At 41.5% G+C, this 22,274-nt stretch overlaps 1 protein-coding gene and 1 long non-coding RNA gene across 2 annotated transcripts; one reads left to right on the top strand and one right to left on the bottom strand.

Moving 5' to 3' along the window:
- Window positions 1–925: 925 nt before the first annotated feature.
- On the bottom strand, window positions 926–21,837 carry casq1b (calsequestrin 1b). Its single transcript, XM_086197556.1, has 11 exons — window positions 21,458–21,837; window positions 7,921–8,014; window positions 6,458–6,558; window positions 6,053–6,164; window positions 5,853–5,926; window positions 4,357–4,487; window positions 3,308–3,353; window positions 3,169–3,223; window positions 2,997–3,097; window positions 2,712–2,786; window positions 926–1,724 (listed from the first exon to the last, which is right to left on the bottom strand). The coding sequence occupies exons 1-11, from the start codon at window positions 21,692–21,694 to the stop codon at window positions 1,440–1,442; spliced, it is 1,311 nt and encodes a 436-aa protein (XP_086053682.1). The 5' UTR covers window positions 21,695–21,837; the 3' UTR covers window positions 926–1,439.
- On the top strand, window positions 1,305–6,028 carry LOC147238890 (uncharacterized). Its single transcript, XR_015111819.1, has 3 exons — window positions 1,305–1,731; window positions 2,646–4,161; window positions 4,349–6,028. It is a non-coding gene; the product is annotated as an uncharacterized LOC147238890 (long non-coding RNA).
- Window positions 21,838–22,274: the final 437 nt, after the last annotated feature.

Raw genomic sequence — 22,274 nt, 5'->3', positions numbered from 1 at the left:
ATTTATGCTCTTAATGGAGCGTTTTACATTTCTGTGGTGGTACTTTCATTAAAGTAAAAAGAGATCATTACTTCTATTAGCTGTGGGGTTAAGTGCGGTCAGATGGGTGTAGTTTACAGGAACAATCATGTGGGTTTCAGCAGTGGCCGGGGCATCCAGAGGAAAAGGCTCAGGATTGTTTTGGCTGATTCGAAACTGAAACTTTTTTTTCACACCAAGTGGATAGTAGACACAGAACAAACAACAACAACAACAAAAAACAAAGTTACAATATGTGTACAGGTGTTTGTGTGTGTCTGTGTGTGTGTGAGTAACGCTGACCCTCACCACCCTGCCACTGGTATTTGTGGGGTCCAGCATATTACAACCATAAATCTAATGAGAAGTGAGCACTACTCCATATTCCAACATGAGTTCATGGTGGGACCCCAAATATACCATTGGAAGTACACACACATACACAAACTGACATGTCTTTATACCTTGTGAGGACTGAGGTATTTTAGGAACTTGTGAGGACCCATTTTACTGTAAGATTGAATGGTGCTCAAATTCCATCTATTTTCTACCACTTATCCTGTCAAGGGTTGGGGGGGGGGGGGGTATCCCAGCTGCTTTCAGGTGAGAGGTGGGGATGGACGTGTCTCTCTCTCTCTGTCTGTCTCTCTCTCTTCTCAGTTCCTCCTCCCTCCCATTAAGTTTCATTTCTTCAAGCAAGTGCTGACCAATTGTTTCCTTACCCAAATCTTAACTTATCCTTCTTTCTCCCTCTGGTTTATCCTTTTGTAGGGTATGTTCTAATTTACATGATGGGGACTCGCTTCTTTCCCTGACAGTATGAGTAATTCAAGAACATAAATGCTTGAACACACATGGAATATAACTTCATACTAAAATGAAGACAAAGAGAATTGGTTTTGTAAAATTTCATTTTTGATGTGAGAGCAGAAACAAATGATTTTGTTTTGTACTTTATTATCCAGTCTCTTAATCTCTTTCCAAGATTGTGTTCATCTTTAAGACTGTCCAGTGAGTTTAGATTCTTTAAAAATATTACAACAAAGTGTTTGTTTCTTCTCAAGTAGAAAACATGTCATTGAAACAGGATTACAGTCAACTGGAGAGAGTGAGGAGGGTCAAACCCCGAGCTGTGACAAAATGTCAGGGAGGTTAGTCTCCGTTAGCATCTTAGCTAACGTTCACCGTGATCCTCTGAGACAAACTTATTTTAATTCAGTAGCAAAGGACATGTACGTAACACACCACCATATTGAGCTGCAACGCTGTTCATCGACAGAGATGCAAATTCTCAGGTTCTTTAAATATCTCGAGAAAGTTCCCCTTTACACTTTTCCTTACAGGAAACCATGAAGGGACTAAACAGGAAGTGACATCAAGTGTGTTGGCTGCAAGATGTTAAAAAACAACTGCTATTACATTTATTCATCATCGTCGTCATCATCATCATCGTCATCGTCATCATCGTCGTCATCTTCATCATCATCATCCTCGTCTTCATCATCATCATCATCATCATCATCATCATCATCATCCTCGTCGTCATCATCATCATCATCGTCGTCGTCATCGTCGTCATCTTCCTCCTCCTCATCATCATCATCTGGGTCAATCTTTCCGGACAAAACATCTTCAATCCACTGCTCCAGCTCGTCAGCTGTAGGCATGTCGTCGTCGTCATCCATTTCCATCCACACGCTGTCGGCCTGGCAGGTAAAAAGAATCAACAAGTGTAAAACAAAAAACAAAAAACATAATAACTTCATCCCTCAATTGATACGTCACCCACACGTTAAATTTAGTTCATAAAGTAGTCAGCATTAGAAGTTTTGAGAAGGTTTTACCACTGCCGGACCTCAAACATTAGCCATGTACTTGTAGCTAAAAGTGCTGGAGAGTATCAACAACTAGATAATATAAAATGTTTTCACTCTCAAATGTATTACTCAGTATTGCTTGACCATGCATATTTATGCTGCTGCCAGAGCTGCTTTGAGAGCCTTATTATAAAAAATAAACTGATGGAAAAATCATGTGCTTCTCATGCTAGCTTGCTTCTTGATAGCAGCTAAGCTAATGTCACTACTTTCCACTAATTTCTCACCATTGTCACATTCCTACAAACTTTATTTTACCTCCCCTACTTGTTTAAATTGCATTAGTGTCATTTTTGTTGTGTTAGCTATAGCACTAGCTAGCAGGATCGATAAGCTTGGAGGGGTGGAACAGTTTTGGTTCAGGAGTTTTTTTCACCCAAATCAAAATGTTTAGTGATTTCTTGGCAAGAAGAAAGATTTCTTGAAACTGTAATAATGTGCTGCTTATATTTTTTGTTAACTACAGCACTAATTACTCTCCTTAGATTACTTTTTTTGTAAAAAGAAGACTTAAAATGACTCCTAAATAAGTACTTATTACTTCAGTAACACAATTGTTTTTCATTTTCATGAGATTTTCTTGCACAGTTTATAGATTGTAGAATATGACTGGTGTATTCATGTTAAGTAGTGTGTTACATGTGGTGAGGTCTTGATACAGCTTTTGGAAAAGGAGACACCACCTTTAGACTGGGAGCAACCCTGGTACTCTTGAGCTAAATTGATGCATGTCATGCTCTGTAATCTCAGGCCCCTGGCTGGTCGGTTGCTGCAGTGATGGCACCGGTTCCTCTGATTCTGAGAAAGGCTACTTACATCCTCAACATCTACCACACCAATCTGAGGAGAAGAGAGGTCGACACGGAAGGTTTTCTCCCAGTATGGAACCAGCTGAGATAAAGATGAGATTAAGACAAGTCAGGTTTGGTGAATTACAGTCAATACCGTCATGATGCTAACGACCATGATGCAAACAACAGCAATGGAACCATAACCTTCTTGAGAGAGGTAAGCATATCTGAAAGTGACACTCAGACTATGGGTTGACCCCGTAACTAGCATGATAAATGACACATATACTGCTCTGTGAAGGACTCGTACCAGGGGGAAATTGTCAGGGTCGATCCAGATGATGCTGAGGTTGGGGTTATCTGTGTTCTCACGTGCCACCTCTTTTAGGATTTCCAGGAACTCAAAACCATCTAAGAAAATCAATTAGCCCAGATTATTAGATAATTTGCATAATAATCATGTGTAGAACCCGAAGAAGTACCTGGGTCATCTTCCTCAGCAAAGGCAACAATATGCTCTCCGTCAATGTCGTCTTCCTGTTAAAACAAGTAGTGTAACTTAAATTTATGTACTGATCAACAAGAAATATAACTGAACAAGAAATGTGGACTCCCTCTTACCCAGATTTCATACATGCTATGAGGCTCAAGCTTCCTCAGAGTGGGCCTGTAACATTATAAAATATATTCAGAAGATTGACACAACATACAGAGTACTGCAGGTATAAGATAGTCTTGTTATTAAACATTAAGTTGGCATCTCACGTATGAGGTATTTTCTTCATCAAACAGGCATTTAGCATGTCAGGTATGAGGTTTTTTTGTAGTTCTACAGAAAGTGAGCATATCAAGGATCAGGTATTTTTGTTGTCTAACAGTACGTTAGCAAAGCAAGGATGAGTTTTTTTTTAAGTCCAACAGTAAATTAGCATGTCAAGGATGATGTATTTTTGTAGTACTACTGACGGTTAGCATAGAAGGAATAAGGTCTTTTTGTAGTCCAACAGGACGTTAGCAAAGCAGGGATGACTTATTTTTGTTGTCCACCAGGAAGTTAGCATCGCAGGAATGAGGACTTTTTGCCATCCATTAAAATGGATGTTAACATGGTGAGCATGAAGTATTTTTGTCGTCCAACAGCAAGTTAGCTTTTCTCTGAGTTCTCTTGACAATAGAGAACCAGTGCAATCTTTATGTTGCATTTTGGTTTACTCCGGAAAATCAGGTCTGTGGTGAACAAAAGTTGATGATTTTACACAATTTTTTTCAGAAAAATCATCTTCACTAATGAAAAATTTATATTTTTTGAGTGTAAATGCAATTGTTTGAAGATGGACACATGACTTGAACGTCACCACAACTAAGTTTCACCTTTCTTCTGTTTTCTGTTTTCAATGTCTGCAACAACCTCTACAGTCTCGTCTTGGCAAATGTCAATGTTTAGATCCAGAAAAGCTTTAAAATGTACAAGTGTGGTATGTACTGATGTTGTTTGTACTTTTAACCAAAACCCCATTTCAACAATGGATATTTTTAGGTTTTAGGACAAATTCCAGGATTTGTCTATAGGGAACAAACATGTTAAATATGTGAAAGAATCCACGAATGATTTATGGGTCCCCATCGATGTTTTGCAGCTAATACCACTTTGGTATCTTCTAGGTTCTCACCTGTCGTGCTGCTCGATGTATTCAACAAGCTCAGCCTCAGTATAGGGTTTTCCTGGAATGGTGACGGGCTCCTCCATGAAGGGCTCATAGAAGTCAACTTCATTAAGTTTCAGCTTCAGTTTCTTGGCGATCTGAATTAATATCAAGACCAAGAAGATTTTGTCTGACAGTTTCTTATGGATTGTTAGGACGGTGAAAACAACATTACAGGTACAGGCTTGCCATTGGCCCATTATTTAAGTTGGCATTCCCTGCCATTCTTCATTTTGTGTGCTGCTGTTTTTAATGTCCCGTGGATGAAACATCATGGGTAATGGGCTTGCAGCAAGCCACATACTGAAGATGAGCTTTGATAGCATGTCTGCTGGGTTATTTTGTTTAAAGTTATAACGATACATAGCAAATATGAATATAATAACTTTTCCAAACAAAAACTGTGGTTTTCCTTCAGTGTTATTTGCAGAGGCTTTTTTTTTTTTTGCAAATGTCTAAATCATCTAACATTCTGAAAAATACACGGCCAACATACAAAGGTTTTCGCTTTCTCAAGCTCATTTTATGCAGCCTTTTAAATTCTACATTATGTTGAAAATATCTCGCTCTGTTTCTGAGCTACACCATACTGCCCTCCAAATCACTGAATTCAGGTGTTCCAATCACTTCCACGGCCACAGGTGTATTCAATCAAGCACTGAGGCATGCAGACTGCTTCCACAAACAGGTGGCGCGACAGGATACCACCAGTGCAATAAGTCCATTCATGAATTTTTCTTGCGTCTAAATATTCCACGGTCAACTGTTACTGTCATAATAATGAAGTCGAAGCACGCAGGAACAACAGCAACTCGTTTACAAAACTGGTACACCACGTAAAATCGTAGCGTGGGATCAGCGCGCGCTGAGGCACACAGCGCACAGAAGTTGCCAACTTTCTGCAAGTCAATCGCTACAGACCTCCAAACTTCATGTGGCCTTCAGATTGGCTCAAGTTTCATAGAATAGATTTCCATGCCCCAGCAGCTGCATCCAAGCCTTACCTCACCAAGTGCAACACGAAGCATGCAGTGGTGTAAAGCACGCCACCACTGGACTCTAGAGCAGTGAAGATGCATTCCCTGTGTGTTGAATCACGCTTCTCTGTCTGGCAATCCGATGGACGAGTCTGGTTTTGGTGGTTGCCAGGAGAACAGTACTTGCCTGACTGCATTGTACCAAGCGTGAAGTTTGGTGGAGGTGAGATTATGGTGTGGGGTTGTTTATCAGGGCTTGGGCGTGTTAGCGCCAGCAAAAGGAACTCTTAATGCTTCAGCATATCAAGACATTTTGACAATTTCATGCTTCCAACTTTGTGGGAACAGTCTGAGGATGAAACTTTCCTGTTCCAACATGACCAGTGTTGCCCCAGTGCACAAAGCAAGGTCCATCAAGACATAAGTCTGGTGCAGAATACACATACGTGTTAAAAATCCACACAAAAAAAATCAAGGAACTCGAACCTTGGGGTCAAATGTGGCGAAGAATTTCACAAAGGGGTGGAATTCCTCCGCAGCGTCATCATACTCAATGAAATCTGGACAGAGAAAGAGGATGAATAAAGACAAAAGTCATGCCTGGGTGGACCAAGTTGATTTTTAAGTGCGAGGATTGTTTAGTTTAAAGCTCTCTTAATTCTTATCATCTCAGGGCTTCAACCTACGAGAAGACTTCTCGCTCTTGAAATAGCCAACCAGTTTGATGACCTCATCCATGTTGTGGAAGCCCTTCAGCTCACGCTCATTGTCAATGATCTCCACAGGTTCTTCAATCACCTGATAAAAGAAAAATGTATAGTGTGATTGCTCTGTCAATTCATTTGTCTCCATACCTCAAAAGAAAAGTTCCTGCTGCTGGAAAATGGAACACTTTCTAAAGTGGCTGGCTTGAAATGGGAACCTGGCTCACTCCAAAGGTCCAGCTTAGCTGTAAGATCTGCCTCCTCGAGCTCTTACTTCCTCATATAATCCATTCTAGATACATACATTTATTATACTGCTTTAATTAGAACAATTAGAAATAGTTGGTCACACCAAACGCTGCTCATCACTGACCATGAAGTACTTACGTCGTAGAGGAACTCAACCAGGGTGTCGGCGGCCAGCTCTCCGTCGTATTCAATGATCTCATTGTTGGCAAAGATGTAGATGCTCTCCACCTCATCCAGACCTGAGGAGAGGACAGTCACTCATCTGAGAAGTTTCTAATCATGATCGATGGAAGACTGCCAACGAAGACAAATCCAAGTGGCAGAAAATTTGATTTACGTTTTCACTGTGTCAAAACTCAACGTTTGAGGATCGTGATTCTCTATTCATTGTAGTAAACAGCAGTATTTAGGAAGTGCGGGAAACAGTTTGAGGAGGGTTTTCAGAACTTGCATTTTACTCCATATGAAGTACATGAACAGTATTTAACATTCACATTTGATACAGTTTTAGTAGTTGTTGTAGCAAAGACAAGCAATTCTTAGGGAAAATAACCAAAACTAAAGTTATTCTGCAGTGTAATATGTTTGCTGTAAAATCAGTCATGATTGCCACAGTTCCAAATGCTTGCAAAATTATCACCAATCTTTTTAATTGTTTTTTTTAATGGAAAGAACTAAGTTTATCAAACAGCTGTTTTCTGCAAGTACTGTGTATTTGTATAGAATATGTATGTACCGTACAGCCACTATATACAATTTGTAGTAACTGCATGTGATGTATGAAAACAAACATGTAACAAGGTATATTAAAGGTTTTAAAAGTTAAATACAAATGTTTTATTTTGCATATAAAAACGATGCATATTTCCATGCATAGTTTTCAAATTTTCTAATTAATATGTACAGTTGTTTTTAAACATTAAGATTATTCAATAGCCTTTTGAGTTAAAATTTTAGTTCCTAACCAAAATGTAAACTTGCTTATTTAGTTGGGTTTTTTTGTTTTTTGTATTTGAGGTTGCACATGTGTGATACCACTGGTCAACACTTGAGGGCAGGATTGTCCTGTACGCCCTCCTCTCTGAGCTGTAGTCTTCATTGCAGTGTGAATCCCATAACAGACAATTTAATCATTAATTAATGCTGCATCTTTCCAAACAAATTTTGTCCTACATTAATGTCATATCATACATTTTTTCTGTGTATTTTTTATTTATTCATGATGATTGAGTAACACCGTGTGACACACGGAGTCAGCAGGTGTCACTTAATTAAACTCCATCATTAAGTTACTCCTTAATAACTTATTTTCATTAGTATCTCCCTGTCACCGGATGCTTTTGAGAGAACATGTCAGTCAAGCGCTGCCAGTCCATGCTGGTGGTACAATTAGCATAATTGTGTTCCACAACATTCCATTCTACCAACTGGAATAACAAAATAATACAAGCAGCAGAGGTTGCTGGATGATATTTCATCAGCAACATTTAGTGAACACATGAGGCGACGCCATGAGAAAACACATATTGAGCCAGATCTTTCTTTTCTGCTGCTACTGTTGACAGTCAGGCGAGGTCTGAGTCAGTGCCTGGCAAGCTCACCCAGCTTCTTGGCAACAGCACTGTCCTTCTTTTCATCCACAAGGCCGAATCCAATGTCTTCATCATCCAGATCGTCCAGAACTTGGGCTGCAAGCTGCACCGAGACAGAAACCGGGGGGGGGGGGGGGGGGGGGGGGTGTTGGAGGGTGGATAAAGTTTACATCATATGAGATTTAGTCTCATCTGTTGTCCCATCATTACCAAATCTCTAAGCTCCATTACAATGTAATTTTCAGTCTAATTTGCATGACTAAACCCGTGGCATTCCATCTCCATTTCAAGGCCTTAAAAGCAAAAGCGTTGGATTGCTGCCTTGCACTTTCTAAATCGGAGTGAAACCGAAGCCAACAATTGACAGCCCTCATAGCCCACATGAGAAGAGCCTGGACAGCAGGGTCTGCAGAAGAACAAGAGGGGCAGAACTTGAGCCAAGTATGTCGAGGGGAAGAGACGCTGCGACAGGTGTGGTGGAAAGCAGAGGAGCTCACACTTAGCAAGAGGGAAGCCACAGCACACGTGTGGACACATGTATGCACATATGCAGATGACACGCCAGTGTTCACATCTCACTTTTGCTTGATGTCAATACATTGTAGTTCTAATGAGCCACAAGCATTATACTGCAGTCAGCAAAGCAGCGTTGCAAAATAGATACAATTCAAACTAGCTTGTAAACTATTCATATTATGGCAGTGGTCTTTTTTTGCCCACAGACTGGAATTCCATTTTGGCTTTAGTGTCAACCTCCAGATTTAGTCCAATAACTTTACCATCACACGAAACAAGTACTCTAGGCTTTTAAGTACAATACTGGAGAGAAACACACCTGACTGAGCTAAATGAGCTTGGTATCATGTAAAATAATTTTGTAGGCTCTTACAGGCCTCAGCCTAACCTCTTTAGACCTAAAACATCTAGAAAATTCCTCCTTAAACCTGCGCTATCTTTTAAACATCAACTTAAACATTTATTCCTCAGCCTCAGTAGCAGATAGAAACATTTATTTTTGATGAAAACACCTTAAATGACATTGACAACGTCGGGGCTAAAAGGTGGCGCTCATATGTTACATTTGGTCTAAATGGGGTAAGATGTGTTATACTTAAGATTAACACACTCAATAAAATCTACACAGAGACCAATGATACCTCAGAGATGCTCCCCATGTGAGAACCACTTTGTTACAGTTTGGTATTTGCGACATTGCTCTTCAAAACTTCTTAACTCTCCTTACATTTTTGTATTGTTTCATTTCTGCTGAGAAAGGGTTGTTATTTGTTTGCCCAAATTCAAGAAAATGCAAACCCCAGTGCATTGGGTCATTTATTAGTTTTTGACTCCAGAAAGGTAAGAGGAACAGTAAGATTCCCTCAAAAGTACTCTACCCCTTAACTACATAATACTCATTCAAGCTTTGCTACATGATCTCCTTCAAGTATCTCTCACCTCAAGACAGCACTAAATCTTTTCTTCTTTGTCATCATTTTTTAATGAGGTGGCCTCAGTTGCTGCGTGCATGGATGGAGAGAATTCTCACACTGGTCTTTCATAAGTACACTCCGCTATGATCAGCTTGCTCTGGTACATAAAGGTACAGTCAAAACTAAAGTCAAAACTGGCAAAGTCCCAAGCTGCTGCTGCTGTTGCCGCTGCTGTCGGACTTTGAAAGCATTCAGTCTCCAGTGGTCTGTGACGTCTGCTGCTGCTGCTGCTTCGAATCATTTCATCTTGAACTGCAGTCAAGGAGAGAATAATCAGCGGATACTGCAGCAGTAGCAGCAGCAGCAGAAGAAGAATCTCAGGTTGTTGGGGTTTTTTTGCAGCCCAGCTTTGTAAAAGAAAAGGCAGACCTCAACATACCTGAAAGATCATTGTGGATTGAATTGTGATCAACTGCAAGAAGAGGTAACACTTTAGGGCAAAGCACAATAATCAAAGCCTCTGGGTTTACAACCATTCAAAACAACACTGATCAAAACTGTGTTCATCTATACGAGCATTCTGTTGGATTTTCAGCAGCCGCAGCTTTGCAAACCTGTAGATAGCAGATATATGGTAGAAACACATGATGAATACAACCTACTTTCATGTAGAGGTGACTGAGGCCATGTAGTGGCTGCTGCAATATCACCACAGCAAAGTAGAAAACACACAACAGCAATAAATGGCAAGAAAGTCCGTATACGGAGGTGGAGGGAGCAGTGAAGGATCACTATACAGGAGATTCAAGTTGGACAAACCTGTTTTTGATGGGATGTATGGATATAAGTTTATAGGCTTATTCTGAGTTGTTTCTTGGTGTCATTGAATATTTGTTTAAACCGGTGCAGAAAAGGCCACCACAACATAAATATGAATAAAATACCTTCGAAGTAAACAAGTTTACCTTTGCATTTCTGGTCAGGACTTTTCCAAAACAAAACAAAACAAAAAAACAACAACTCAAAATGTGATCGTGACTCTTTCATCAAAACTGAACTCAAAAACATTCTCATATACGTGTTTCATTGCCAGGAAAACCAATTCCTGACTAAAAATTTATCAATGAGAATCCAAAGGTTTTCCTTGCAAATCCCAAATTTTTGTCTGTAAATGGAAAACTTTCTTTCACGAATCCAAACATGATTTTCTTTTCTTTTTTTTAGAGTAACTGCTTGTACAGGCTAAGTTAATAAGTCTCAACTTCAAACAGCTTTTCTTTTAATTTGGAAAAAATAACAACTTCAAAATTATTTCACAAACCTTAAACAATTTAACATCATCTAATATTCTGCTCATAGTTTTACTCTCAAATCTTTTGTTGTTGTTGTTGCTAACCTGTTCTGCTGTACACAGAATTAACCCTCTGAATGAGTGGCTTGTTTGAACTGAAGTATTGACCAAAAGTACAACTTGACAGGTTAAGCACCACTTCTAATTATTAAAAAAAGGTTGTTTCTCCAGCAGAGACGTTGGAGTGGACGAAGCATTTCACAAAAAATAAAGAGAATTTCCAGGCTGAGGATATTCATCCTATATGCCCGTCTCTGTTACCCCTAAGTGTGGCCATATTAGTGACACTGGGGTATTTTTAAGAGAGGTGAAGTTGTGGAGTCCCACTGCTATATATGGGCTTGCAAGAAAGCCTGTTGAGGAGCAGGAAAGATGGCGGAGGCACGTTACATATAGAAAGAGGCGTGGACAGGGGAGGCAGTCACCTGACACGCATGTTCACGCTATTCCTGCTCATCAATTTAAACACTTTCTACTTGATTTATCGCTCAAATGATCAGCCTCTTTCTCTCCTCTGGTCCATCGGGGTATTTTGTCCTCATGGGTTGCTGTCACCCGACTCATCCATGCGAGTGAGAGGTCAGCAGAGTCGTCTGTCCGTGCCCAGTCACTCTCAGGTGACGCTAGATGAGGGCAGAGTGCCACAGTGAGTTGTCAGAAACCAGCTCCAGCTCCTCGCTGTCACGGCCAAGTGCAGCGAACGATGAGCGCGGTGAGGTGGTGAAGCAGCCGACGGGGGGGGGGGGGGTCACATTTCATGTAATACAGCCACTCGCATGCTTATTCTCCTTTGCTCCCTGCAGGTCAGCCTGTATGTGAGCTACTACAGCTGAAGAGAACTTGAGAGACGGATACTGTTGCTGCTGACGTGTTTGTTTAAAATGAATCTTGATTGGGATCGGACTTGTCAGTTTCTGCAGTATGTGTACACATACACAGAGTTGGTCTGCAGATATTGCATTGCTCTCTAAGTACTTATACACCATAAACATACAATAAAGACAAGACTAACATAAAAACATTAAAAAGCAGTACACAGTATACATCATACAAAGAATACTTAACTATATGTGTAAAAAAACAACAACAAAGAATTATGTGACAAGAGGCAAACTTTATAAATTTGTTGACTATTTTGAAACTCCAATGAGGTGGTGTCGGTATTATTGTTTTTACCTCTGCCAAGGAGGATGCTGTTGGTAGGGTTTCTCCGTCAACTCAGAACTACTGTATGTGGCGGGTTTTCAGAGCGCTGCTGAATGGGCCAAAGAAGAACCCGTTACATTTTTATCTCGGCCAGCTCCTGCTTTGCCACAGTTAGAGTGAGCGTGTGTTCTAGCAGAACTGTCCTTGTTTGAAACCAAACCTCGATCTTTTCCTAAACCAGTATTTTTGTATCTTAAACTGGACCGGGATGAAAATGTGCTGTACATCAGATGGACTTCTTTTGCTGTATGGGTTGCAGGACTTGTGCTGATTAACCCTACAAATGTAACTTCTTTTTAAATATTCCCTAAAACATGTTTTCACATCCAAACTTCATCAAGCCTCACCCTCATGTATCTATCCAATCTCCTCGGTGTCCTGCTGCCCTACCCCCCACCCCTAGATCAAGTCCTGCATCTGTCAGTCTGGCGGACTTGCATGTTCTGGTAGAATGTGGCTTGTTCCTTTCATGGCTGGTCAAAACCTGAATTGTTCCCATGTGATTCTTTGTGTGTTTCATAAGGGAACAAAAGATGAATCACGTGTCTCCATGCATGAGTCACAGCACTGAGAAGAGATGTAGGATGTGTGTAACTATAAAGCATGTGAATGTACAGATAGCCTATGAAATATGCATATGCAGCTCAGTATCCCGGAAACTCCATATATATTTTACACAAATACATGTCATGATTTACATCCAGTCAATGTTCATAAAATGTCATAACTCTTATTTGCTGAGGAGGGGAAGTTGTATTCCTGAATGAAATTTTCCAGCTGTCGCAGATAAAATATAGTAATCAGAATCCAAATTCTTTCCCGGTGAAGTTGTTCACAATACAAGGAATTTACCAAACTAATGCCTAACAAACACACATTTTGGGCAAAATATGCCGACTGTCTATCATCCTCAAAGGAGGATAACAAGATATGTACCCTTTTCTTTGCTGTGCTTAATTAGGAGCTGTTTAGCTGGTTAGCTTAGCACAATGAGTGGTCATGGGTGGGAAATGTTAGCATCAGCTAGCTCAGGTCCAGGTTAGTTAGCTTAGCCCAATGGCTGGTAATGGGTGGGAAGTGTTAGCACCAGCTAGCGCAGGTCCAGAATAGTTAGCTTAGCACAGTGACTGGTAATGGGTGGGAAGTATTAGCATCAGCTAGCTCAGGTCCAGGATGCTGGTGTGTCCAGCAGGAATCCTCCTCCTCCTCATCATCAGTAGCAGCAGTCGCTCTTCTAGTCCTCAACAAACCTTTGGTTCTGTTGACCCAAGTTCCAATGGAGCTTTGGAGGAGCTGCGTCAAATCACTGCGCCCAGTCAGGAAAGTAGTTCCAGCTACGTGTCTGACTGCAAAACTTCAACGCACTGTCATTTTATATTGTTATTTCATAAACAATGTTATACAAAACTTTTTTTTCTATTAAAGCAGGCAAAGACTAGGAGGCAAGTGTATTTGCTGACATTTGATCAGCAGTGCTAACACTTTTGACTCACTGTCATTAATTATGCGAAGCTAACATGCATGGGTCATGCAGCACAGAGGCTCTGGGGACGATAGATAATCAGATATTTCCCCAAACAGTTGGCATGATCTTTCAAAAAAGCCCTATTAAAAATAACTTAAATAAAAGCACAAATGCCAAAACATAGATTAAACTGGCACAAAATAATTCAGTTTGGAATGAAAATAGTAGGGAGACATGTCTGTGTGCTCCGATCGTCCTTTATAAACCGGTGCCCTGGGATCTGGGTAAAATTAGATGCTCACCCTCCGCCCCCCCTCACCACCCCAGCCAGATAGTAAATTAGTAATAGCTGCTGTAACACACGAGGACGTTCTACACCAGGCTGTTACATAACACTGCGCCGGGTGGTCATAAAAAATTCAGATATAACAACGTAAAAACACTCACGCTGACCGGCCACCAAAGTAACCACTCCGCTTGGAAGGAGGCGATTTTGGTCGAGATGTTTGAGATGCGTTATTATTCTTTTAACTTAAATTCAATAGCGAAACATGGCCTCATGGGAAATATGATGAAATGCGTGAAAAGGCTTTAGAAACCTCACAGGCACACGGGCTGATTCAGTGCAACAAATGACAAGGGCAGAAGCGTCTGGGACCATCTGTGAATGAGTCACAGCATCCAGCCGCATCATAAACATGTCACATAACACTCGCCGCTAATGAACGCCACTCCTGCAGCTTGTTTTTGGTGAACTACATAAAAGCCTGTAACCTGCCAGTTGGCTTTCTCCTTCCTTGGACTGGAGTTAATAAGGTTTGACAGGTGACTTTCCAAAACAACATACTACAGGTACTAAAACCCCCTGAGCTTTTTCACAACAGATATTTCTATTTAAAATTTCTGGAAAGGTCCAGGATCGGTGAATAGCAATGAGGCTACAAACACAACTCTAAAACACAGCCAAGGCAGTCATGTGATCTCTGTTGTGTGTTTGTGAGCAGGATATCTCAAAAGCTAATATATGGAGGAGAGGAGTTGTTACAGAGACCTCTCCATCTGGGTCCAACTGCAGATCCTGCTGCCTGAAGACTGCTCTTGGGCATTGGCAGGCCAAATCCTTATGCTAGATTCTTGAGTCCAGCTGAAACGGTTCAGATAAAGTCTGAGTTTTGGCAGGCATGTTTGGCAGGTGAGATATAAATAAAAAGAAAACTGTGAAAACTACTGAGTAGAACCACAGAGACAGAGTCGTGACCGAGACAGCAGACACATATAACAGAGTCTTGAGAGATCACGGACTATGGCGGAAGACCAGCTGGCACCAATCCTCACATTTATATTTCATGTGGCCAGTTCCTCCTCCTTGAACAGCTCTACTCTTATCCCAAGAAATATTAGTCCAGCACGACCACGCTCCTTTGAGACGCTGCAACTTCCCTACCAGGTGAACCCCACTTAATGTGCTCCTCACCGCTCTCTTCCTCCTATTTATTGATTACAATTCAGCTTTAAAGACTACAGTTCCCTGCAGAATGGACACCAAGCTCAGAAGCCTGTGGATGAACCCTTAACTCCTGGAAACAGAGCCTTCTGGCAGAGAGACTGCAGGGGGTAAGGGCTGGGAACTGTACATTTAGGATTCTGTGTACCACAAAGTTGCGTACTGGGTCCCTTGCTCTTTTCTCTTTAGTGACATTGAAGTTACTGGTGGGCTTCAAAAGGAGAGTTCAGGACTATGTACCATGCGAAATTCAAGAGATTAAGATGAAGCCTAAACTGCCACATCGCACGTTCTATTTGAATGTAACTAAGTTGGTTCTTGCAGGTTTTCTCACAGCCTGGCGTGGTAAGTGCTTGTCCAAGGACAAGACAGTACACTGGGTGGTTATCTTACTGAAAAATCATTACAGGCATAAGCTTGCCATTGGGCTGCTGTTGTCAAAGTTCCCCCTCACTATGTGAAACAAGAAGAAACTGAGAATTAGCAAGCTAATTAGCTAGCCAGCTAGCCTACCTACTGAAAACTTGATGAAGATTTGGATTGTTAAATAAGGCAGGAAATGAATTTCCTGTATAGAATGTGCCCCCCCCCAAAAAAAAAAATATTTTGCAAGGGTATCTGCGCCTGGGTTTAGCACCACCAAAAAAATTACAAATGGTTTATGTAATTATATGACAGAAAAAAACTAAACCCAGCAATGAAGAGACATTCACCTACTAGGAGTTTGGACGACCTTTTCTGGGCTCCTCTCAAGGAAAAACCCTAACTTCCAAGTATGAAAGGCTGCCAGTACTTTTTTTATGATGCTATCATTACTGATATTATATTGAAGTCATGTTCACAATTTTTTCCTAGATGTGGCGGTCACCCCTCGGGGGTTTCTCATAAGGACAGTCAGTTAGGATGTGGCCGGCGTAAATATAGCATAACAGAAACAGCATGCGTGCACCACGGGAACTATTTTGGGGGTTTGGTGGGAGCTGCTGACAGGTCTTTCATTGAGCTGCAAAATCTGTGACACACAAGACTCCCATCTAATCTGTCAGAGGCAAACCTGTAGTAGGAGTCAAGGGAAATAAGAAAAGTTGCACTATTCATTATTTTAGATACTGTAGGATTTTTTTTCTCTACAGTACATGGACTCAGTGTGTATTAAACAGAGACAAAGCTCCATCCACCAGCCATGGCGTCACGGCCCAGTATAGTACATTCAAAATTAGACCCCATCCTTCTTTCTACCATCCATTTCCATTAAAAATGCAAGCTTGCAATTTATATACACGCTGAAAGGAAGGGGGGGCTTGGTTTGGTTGCCATGGCAACCGTCTGACTTTTGTCTCAGCAGATGAAAGGAGATTAGGCAAGATGGAGCAGAAGCCTCATTTAAATTATTCTTAGTTAGATCTCCCAGTCAATGGAATGTGTTTCCTCATGATGTGCAGGAAAAAAATGCAGCTATCCTGACCTGGAATATAATCTCATGTCATGTGATGAAGCAATATGACAATCAATGAAATTATTCCCTGGTCATGTAGGGATGTTTTCCCTAGAAATCCAGAATTTCACTTTATAAGGCTCACAAGGCACAATGGCAAATGACAAAAATACCAAAATTGTGGTCAGTAGGTTCGTAAGAGCCAATCTTACAGAAACGATATGGACACACAAAATGCCACATTCAACGTGATAATGTTAATGATGCTTCAGAAAACTTGATCTTAACACTATTTGTAGTGAGAGCAGCAGGGGTCATGTGTTGTCGTCATCTAACAGGATGAGATCGTCTCCATGGACCCCTGGACCAAAAGCCAATGTCACTGTTGCACTGCATTTTTGATGAAGGCCCACATCAGCTCGGTGGGGGACAAAGGTTTTTGAGATTTACATGCTTTGTTAATCAAGATGAGCTTCACTAATCAACCACTTTGATGATTTCTGAAGCAAGAATGCAATGGTTAGCGGTTCAAAGCCACCAGAACTAAGTTTCAGGCTACTTCTGTTTTCCCCGTTGTCCTTTAATGGCCTCCATAACCTTTGCAGTCTCCTTTACTCTTGTTAGCATCCCACGTCTTCAAGACACAAAAGCTTCTAAATTCACAAGTTAGCTTGAACAAAATGCCAAGCATTTAACAAAACTACCATAGACTTTGAGATGAGGGAACCAGCGTTCAGGAATATTAACTTGTTAACTGGACTTTGAACAAACTCCTGCTCCGATTTGTTCCTGCAGTAAAGAATCTACATGCCCATCATGGCGAAGGTATTACGGGACTTTTATTCACAATGTTTCCAGTCAGAGTTGAGAATGCAGTAGGCTATAGGTTTCATTTGTTCCTAACATGTAGTCTAAATGAAGGCTGTATTTTGCATTAAATGCTAACATGCTAACATGAGTGAATGCTAGCACGATGAGTCAATTAACAATTAGCTACTTAGCATCCAAAACATGGTGCTGATCTACTAGATCAAATTACCAGACTATTGTACATTATTGTTTTGACTGATATCATATGTGCTTCTTGCAAGGAAAGGCTGAATGGTGCACAGGGTGTCATAGCAACAGTGTGTGTATAGGGGGAGGGGTGGCGTGCTGGTAAAACGGGAGGCAAGTAAAAGATGGCTGCAATCTGATCCGTGTGGAAAGCAGTGATTGATGAGTGAGGGCATTTACAGTATGCAGCATGGCAAAGGTCAGAGTTGAAAGAGAGGGTCTTTAATCATATCTGTGGATGATCCCCGTCTCATAATGTTTGGTTTGATAATGAGGGATATATTTGGCAGAAGCGCTGCAGTCAACTTTATTTTTAATATCCAAACCTGTGTTTGCTCCAAGATCGCTGATGTCACTTTCCACAAATTGAACATTAGAACCTTGGAATGATAGTCACTGATATCAACTAGAGCTAAATATTTGCATAACTCCCTCAGCTTCCCACCGACGAATGTTAAAATATCGAAATACACATTTGGCGTTTGCCATCATTCACTCACCACCTTCTATCTAGAACTTCCAAACGAGTCGTTTGACCAACTAATTACCTGGCATGAGTTTGGAAAATCCAAATATCATCTGCCTTCCCCTCCTTCTCACTTTGCAGAACACGGGACTTTTAATGGAGGCATGCTAACACTTCCCACCCACAACCATTCATTGTGCTGAGCTAGCTAGCAAGGGTCTCGGTCTTCTTGTCCGGCTCCGGGGACGATGAGTAATAAGCGTTGACGTTTCCTTTAACCTATCTCACAAAAATTCAAAACTGTGTCGCAAGTGATGCAGCGCTCATTTCAGCTTCAGTTCCTCTCTGCTCTTGAAACATCAGACATGTCAGTGCCACTCATCAAACAGAGGCTTGTCAGTGTCCCAACAGCTGAAGCAGGACGATTGACGGTTTTTGTGTGAATTTAAGAACTAAATTACCACGAGTCAGCGCATGGATGCAGACACGTCTTAAAGCTACTGTACTAAGAGAAGAAACATACAAGCTGTAAATACGGACATAAAACACTTGGATTTGGCCCAAAGTAATCGTACTGTGTATTTAGGCAGAAGATGATAGGGATGGTTGCTGTCTGATCTATTTGTGGCAGTGGCCAAAGCAATATCCTGCAGCTTAATTTGCTAATTTTAACTCCTTCTGTTTCTATTCATATGCTGGGTACCTGGGTAACAACCAGCAAAGCTGTGAAAAATGGGGAGCGGACATTTATTCCTTGTCTGAGAGGAGGGGAAACTGCCAAATCGTCACGGCGCCTCGGCTGAGAAGAGAGAAATCCTGTGTAGGTAGTCGACTCAGTTCAGCTAGGAAGGTAATACACTGGATGTTGATGGAAGCACTGTAGTTTCATATCATTAAGCCTGTAGTTTGTTGACTCAAAGACATTTTTAATAAATTGCGTTCCAAAGGATTTTTACATTTGATGTTGGATTAATGCTGTCAGGAGTTAATACAAATTTCGTGAGGTCATTTTCACTGATAAACACCACTTTGATCATTTTCTAAAGTGCATCGTGACGACCAGCACTACAAAGCTAACGTTATGCTAAGGAACTACCTAGTGACTTTAGCGTCAACACAACTGGCTTCATGCGTCTTCTGTTCCCACCCTGACGAGGTTTAATGTCCTCAACAACCTCTGTTGTCTCTTTTAGATGCTTGTTAGCCACAAAGCGTCTCACCACAAACTAAAAACTTTGTGAATATCTGAGAAGATGCCGGCAGAGGCCAACAGTTGGTCACTCAATATTCACTACAGATTCATCAGTAAAAGGAATTGCTATTCCACATTTTGTAGATTTACTACTTTTCAAAAGAATGCTAACTTTTTGAAAAAACAAACTTAATTTGAGGTTTGTTTGTTTGTTTTTTAACTTTGCTGTTTCCATCAATGTTCTCTATTTTGCTTCAAACCCTGACAAGGAAAGTGACCAGATCCAGGGGCCTGGACGTTTAAGACGAGAGCCGACGGAGTAGCTGAGGTGAGATATGCCCCTAAAGTGTCCATCTATCCCAGGAGAGCTTTTAGCCTCTTGCTCAGCATGCAGTGCTGTCTTGGGCTATTTACAGAGGTGACTTATGCAGGCCAGTGTAACGCACACTGTGCCTGTGTAAGAAGACACTGCTGCTGCAGCAGGGGGAAGATTGCTGCGGTGAATACACCAGCTCACAGAGGGACCGCCGATGCAGTAACTCCCGCATACTCGTGATACTGTCTGAGGTAACAAGGAAGAAAGTCTATTTATTTTCTCCGACTGACAGATCTACTTGTCCCAAGAATTTACAGTTTAATTGCACTGAAAAAGATACACCAGCCTCCATCTAAAATATGGTCAAACACGTTCGGGATTGTGCCAACAACCACAACGTGACCAAGGAGAGTGTGATGAAGGCCTACGAAGCCCCTCCAGGACCTCACCAAGGTTTGGGGGTTGTGTACAAACAGAAATGCTCGATTTTGCGGTGTGTTCCCTCAGAAATATGCAAAAGATTTTATGGGACTTTTTTTGTTGTTGTTGTTTTTTGGGGGATGGCGTGAAATGACAAAAATTGTGGTTCGGCAAAAGTTTTTTTTTTCAATTACTAATTAATCCATATAATCATACTGCAAATAATAGAAATAAAAATTTTAGTTTTGATTTTTTTAAATTTTCTGAATGCACTGCACCATTAATAAAAAAAAATAGTAATCGCTAAAAGTGCATAAACCTATTCAAGCTATCATTAGTTACAAGATCTAGGGTAAAGGAAGGAGGGAATCATAGCAATGCACTCTTAAATGATACAGACTTCTTTTTGTTTATATATAAAATCCATAATTCGATGGCCCAGTCTGAACCTGCCGGTGGGTGTAGCTGTTTCCTTGGATTTTTAAGATGATCCAACAATTTATTGTGAAACCACAAACCGCAGCGATAATTTAGTTGCTGGGTTGATGAGATAAGTTGAAACTTGCTGGTCTGCAACAAGCCTGCTAGTTTACAACGCTGCAACTAGATGAGACACTCAGTGACTTCTCAAGCACAGTTGTGGACACGCTGTCATTCGAGCTTGATTGGGTTCTTCAGCTGGATTTGTGGTCCCAGTACCATCCCTCCAATCTGTTGCCCAAAGTATGCCCACCTCCAGAACAACAGGTGTACACCCTGGACAGCTGATTGCAATCAGACTTGTTTTCCAGTTCACCTTCTGCATCACACACCAAGCAGCGTTCCTTAGTTAAGAAATAGAAAAATACTGAAATTAAGAAAGTATAATTTTGCCTTTACATCAACCAGAGTTTTTTCCGCTGTGGTTTTCCCCTACCACGGTGGCACTAACTTAGTCACGTTTTGCTTAAAAAGCACAGCAGCAGAACATAGTAAGGCCTCCAGACCAGTCTGAGGTGGATTGAAGTGTATACACACTGCTGAAATCAATCCCATACCACATTATCTAGATAGGATAAGTGTACATTCAGTGTTGCGTCCAACGAACACAAAGATTCAGCTTCCTCTGTTATCATGTAAATGTACTGAGGATGAGCTGAGACGCTGCAACTGTTTGCACTCGTTGTGACTCTCTTCTGATAAATGGGAACAAACAGCTAAATTTGCTGGATTTCCAGGTGGTTTTGTTCCTCATGTGGCGTCAGTTTGGTACATGGCAGAATACACCTCAACATACAGTGGTCCCTCTGTCAAAGGTAAGAAAACGAATGACAAGACAAGCTAATCCAAACTTGTCTTTACGGGTGAATTGACACACGGAAATAAAGATGTAGTCACCCATCACTGGACAGTACTTCCTTCCAACCTTGTCCTCCTCCCTCCTACACTACCACCTGCCCCCCACAGTATCTCTCTGGTCCTGTCCTAGAAGAGCCATGCATCCCTCAACTCAACCTAATTAATAATCTCCATCTTTTCTCTTCCTTCTCACCTGTCAACAGCTGCAACCCCGATCATCTGAAACCCGAAGTGCAAAACCCGCGACTACATCCAGGAATTCTCAACTGGAGCCAAATTCTCCATCTGAAACTATTGCCTTCCTCCTCCCACCACCATGACCCTTCCTCTACATTCGCCATCCAGTCTTACATCAGCGGGGACCCACCTCCAATGCCAGCTCTTCTATCTGAAACTGCTTCATGGCGTTACGGTTTCCATCCACATGTTTGTGGTAGTAGATCACCATCACATCGAACTTCTTCATGATGGACTTGTAGTTCTTGGAAGTGAGGGCAAGAACGCGGTCTTTGCCATCATACTCAGGGATTTCCAAGCCCTTCTCCCCCCAGGAAAGTGCACCCAAGGAGAGGAAGGCCGCCAAAATCACCCAGCCCCACTTCATGGTCACCAGAATTCCTCCTCTCAGAACTGTTAACAGTGGGGTCAAAGGAGGAAAAAAAAATATACGTGAGAGCGTTAAAGTTGTCCCTAACAGAGGTTGGAGTCAGTTAGGAACAAGGTCTGCTTCCTGTCCCCACCGGCAAGAGAAGAGCAGGTCTGACAGTGACACCCCCCCCTTTAAAAACCAGCTACACGTGGTTTTGCTAATGCTGGAAAGGAGGAGGTCCCATTTTGGGGACATATGCAAGTAGGCGACACTGATCCCACTCCTCTGTGAGCATGCACAAGCCAGCAGGGCTGCCTAAAAAATAGAATGGGGGGGTGGTATATGGGAGGAGCCATGTTTAGGTCATACAGCCACCTGTTTGAAGCTGTGGCTATGAAAAGAGACAGCGGTTGTGTTGGTTGTTTGGAGGACCACTGTCTTGGAGGACTGAGGGTATGGATGGATGTATGAGAGGCAGAGGAAAGAAGAGCTCCAAGATGCCATTCCCATATTAAGTTTTGCAGAGGAGCGGGACTCTCTCTAAAAATAAAGTCTCAGGCCGGACAACACCGTGGGCAAGATGGTGTCCATGGAG

Source organism: Aulostomus chinensis, chromosome 24 (assembly GCF_037954235.1).
Source record: "Aulostomus chinensis isolate RoL2024-O1b breed Wild chromosome 24, RoL_Achi_v1.0, whole genome shotgun sequence".
In the NCBI taxonomy this organism is placed as follows: Eukaryota; Metazoa; Chordata; class Actinopteri; order Syngnathiformes; family Aulostomidae; genus Aulostomus; species Aulostomus chinensis.
Note: the sequence above shows the minus strand (reverse complement) of the source record. Positions and strands in the feature narration are given on the sequence as shown.

What these genes read in the sequence shown, in the direction of transcription:
- casq1b (XM_086197556.1), bottom strand. Translation starts at nt 21,694, where the DNA reads ATGAAGTGGGGCTGGGTGATTTTGGCGGCCTTCCTCTCCTTGGGTGCA. An exon ending in TGCTGAGGAAGATGACCCAG is followed by an intron (nt 3,098 to 3,168) that starts GTACTTCTTCGG and finishes TGATTTTCTTAG; the next exon opens with ATGGTTTTGAGTTCCTGGAA. An exon ending in GTGTGGTAGATGTTGAGGAT is followed by an intron (nt 1,725 to 2,711) that starts GTAAGTAGCCTT and finishes TTTACCTGCCAG; the next exon opens with GCCGACAGCGTGTGGATGGA.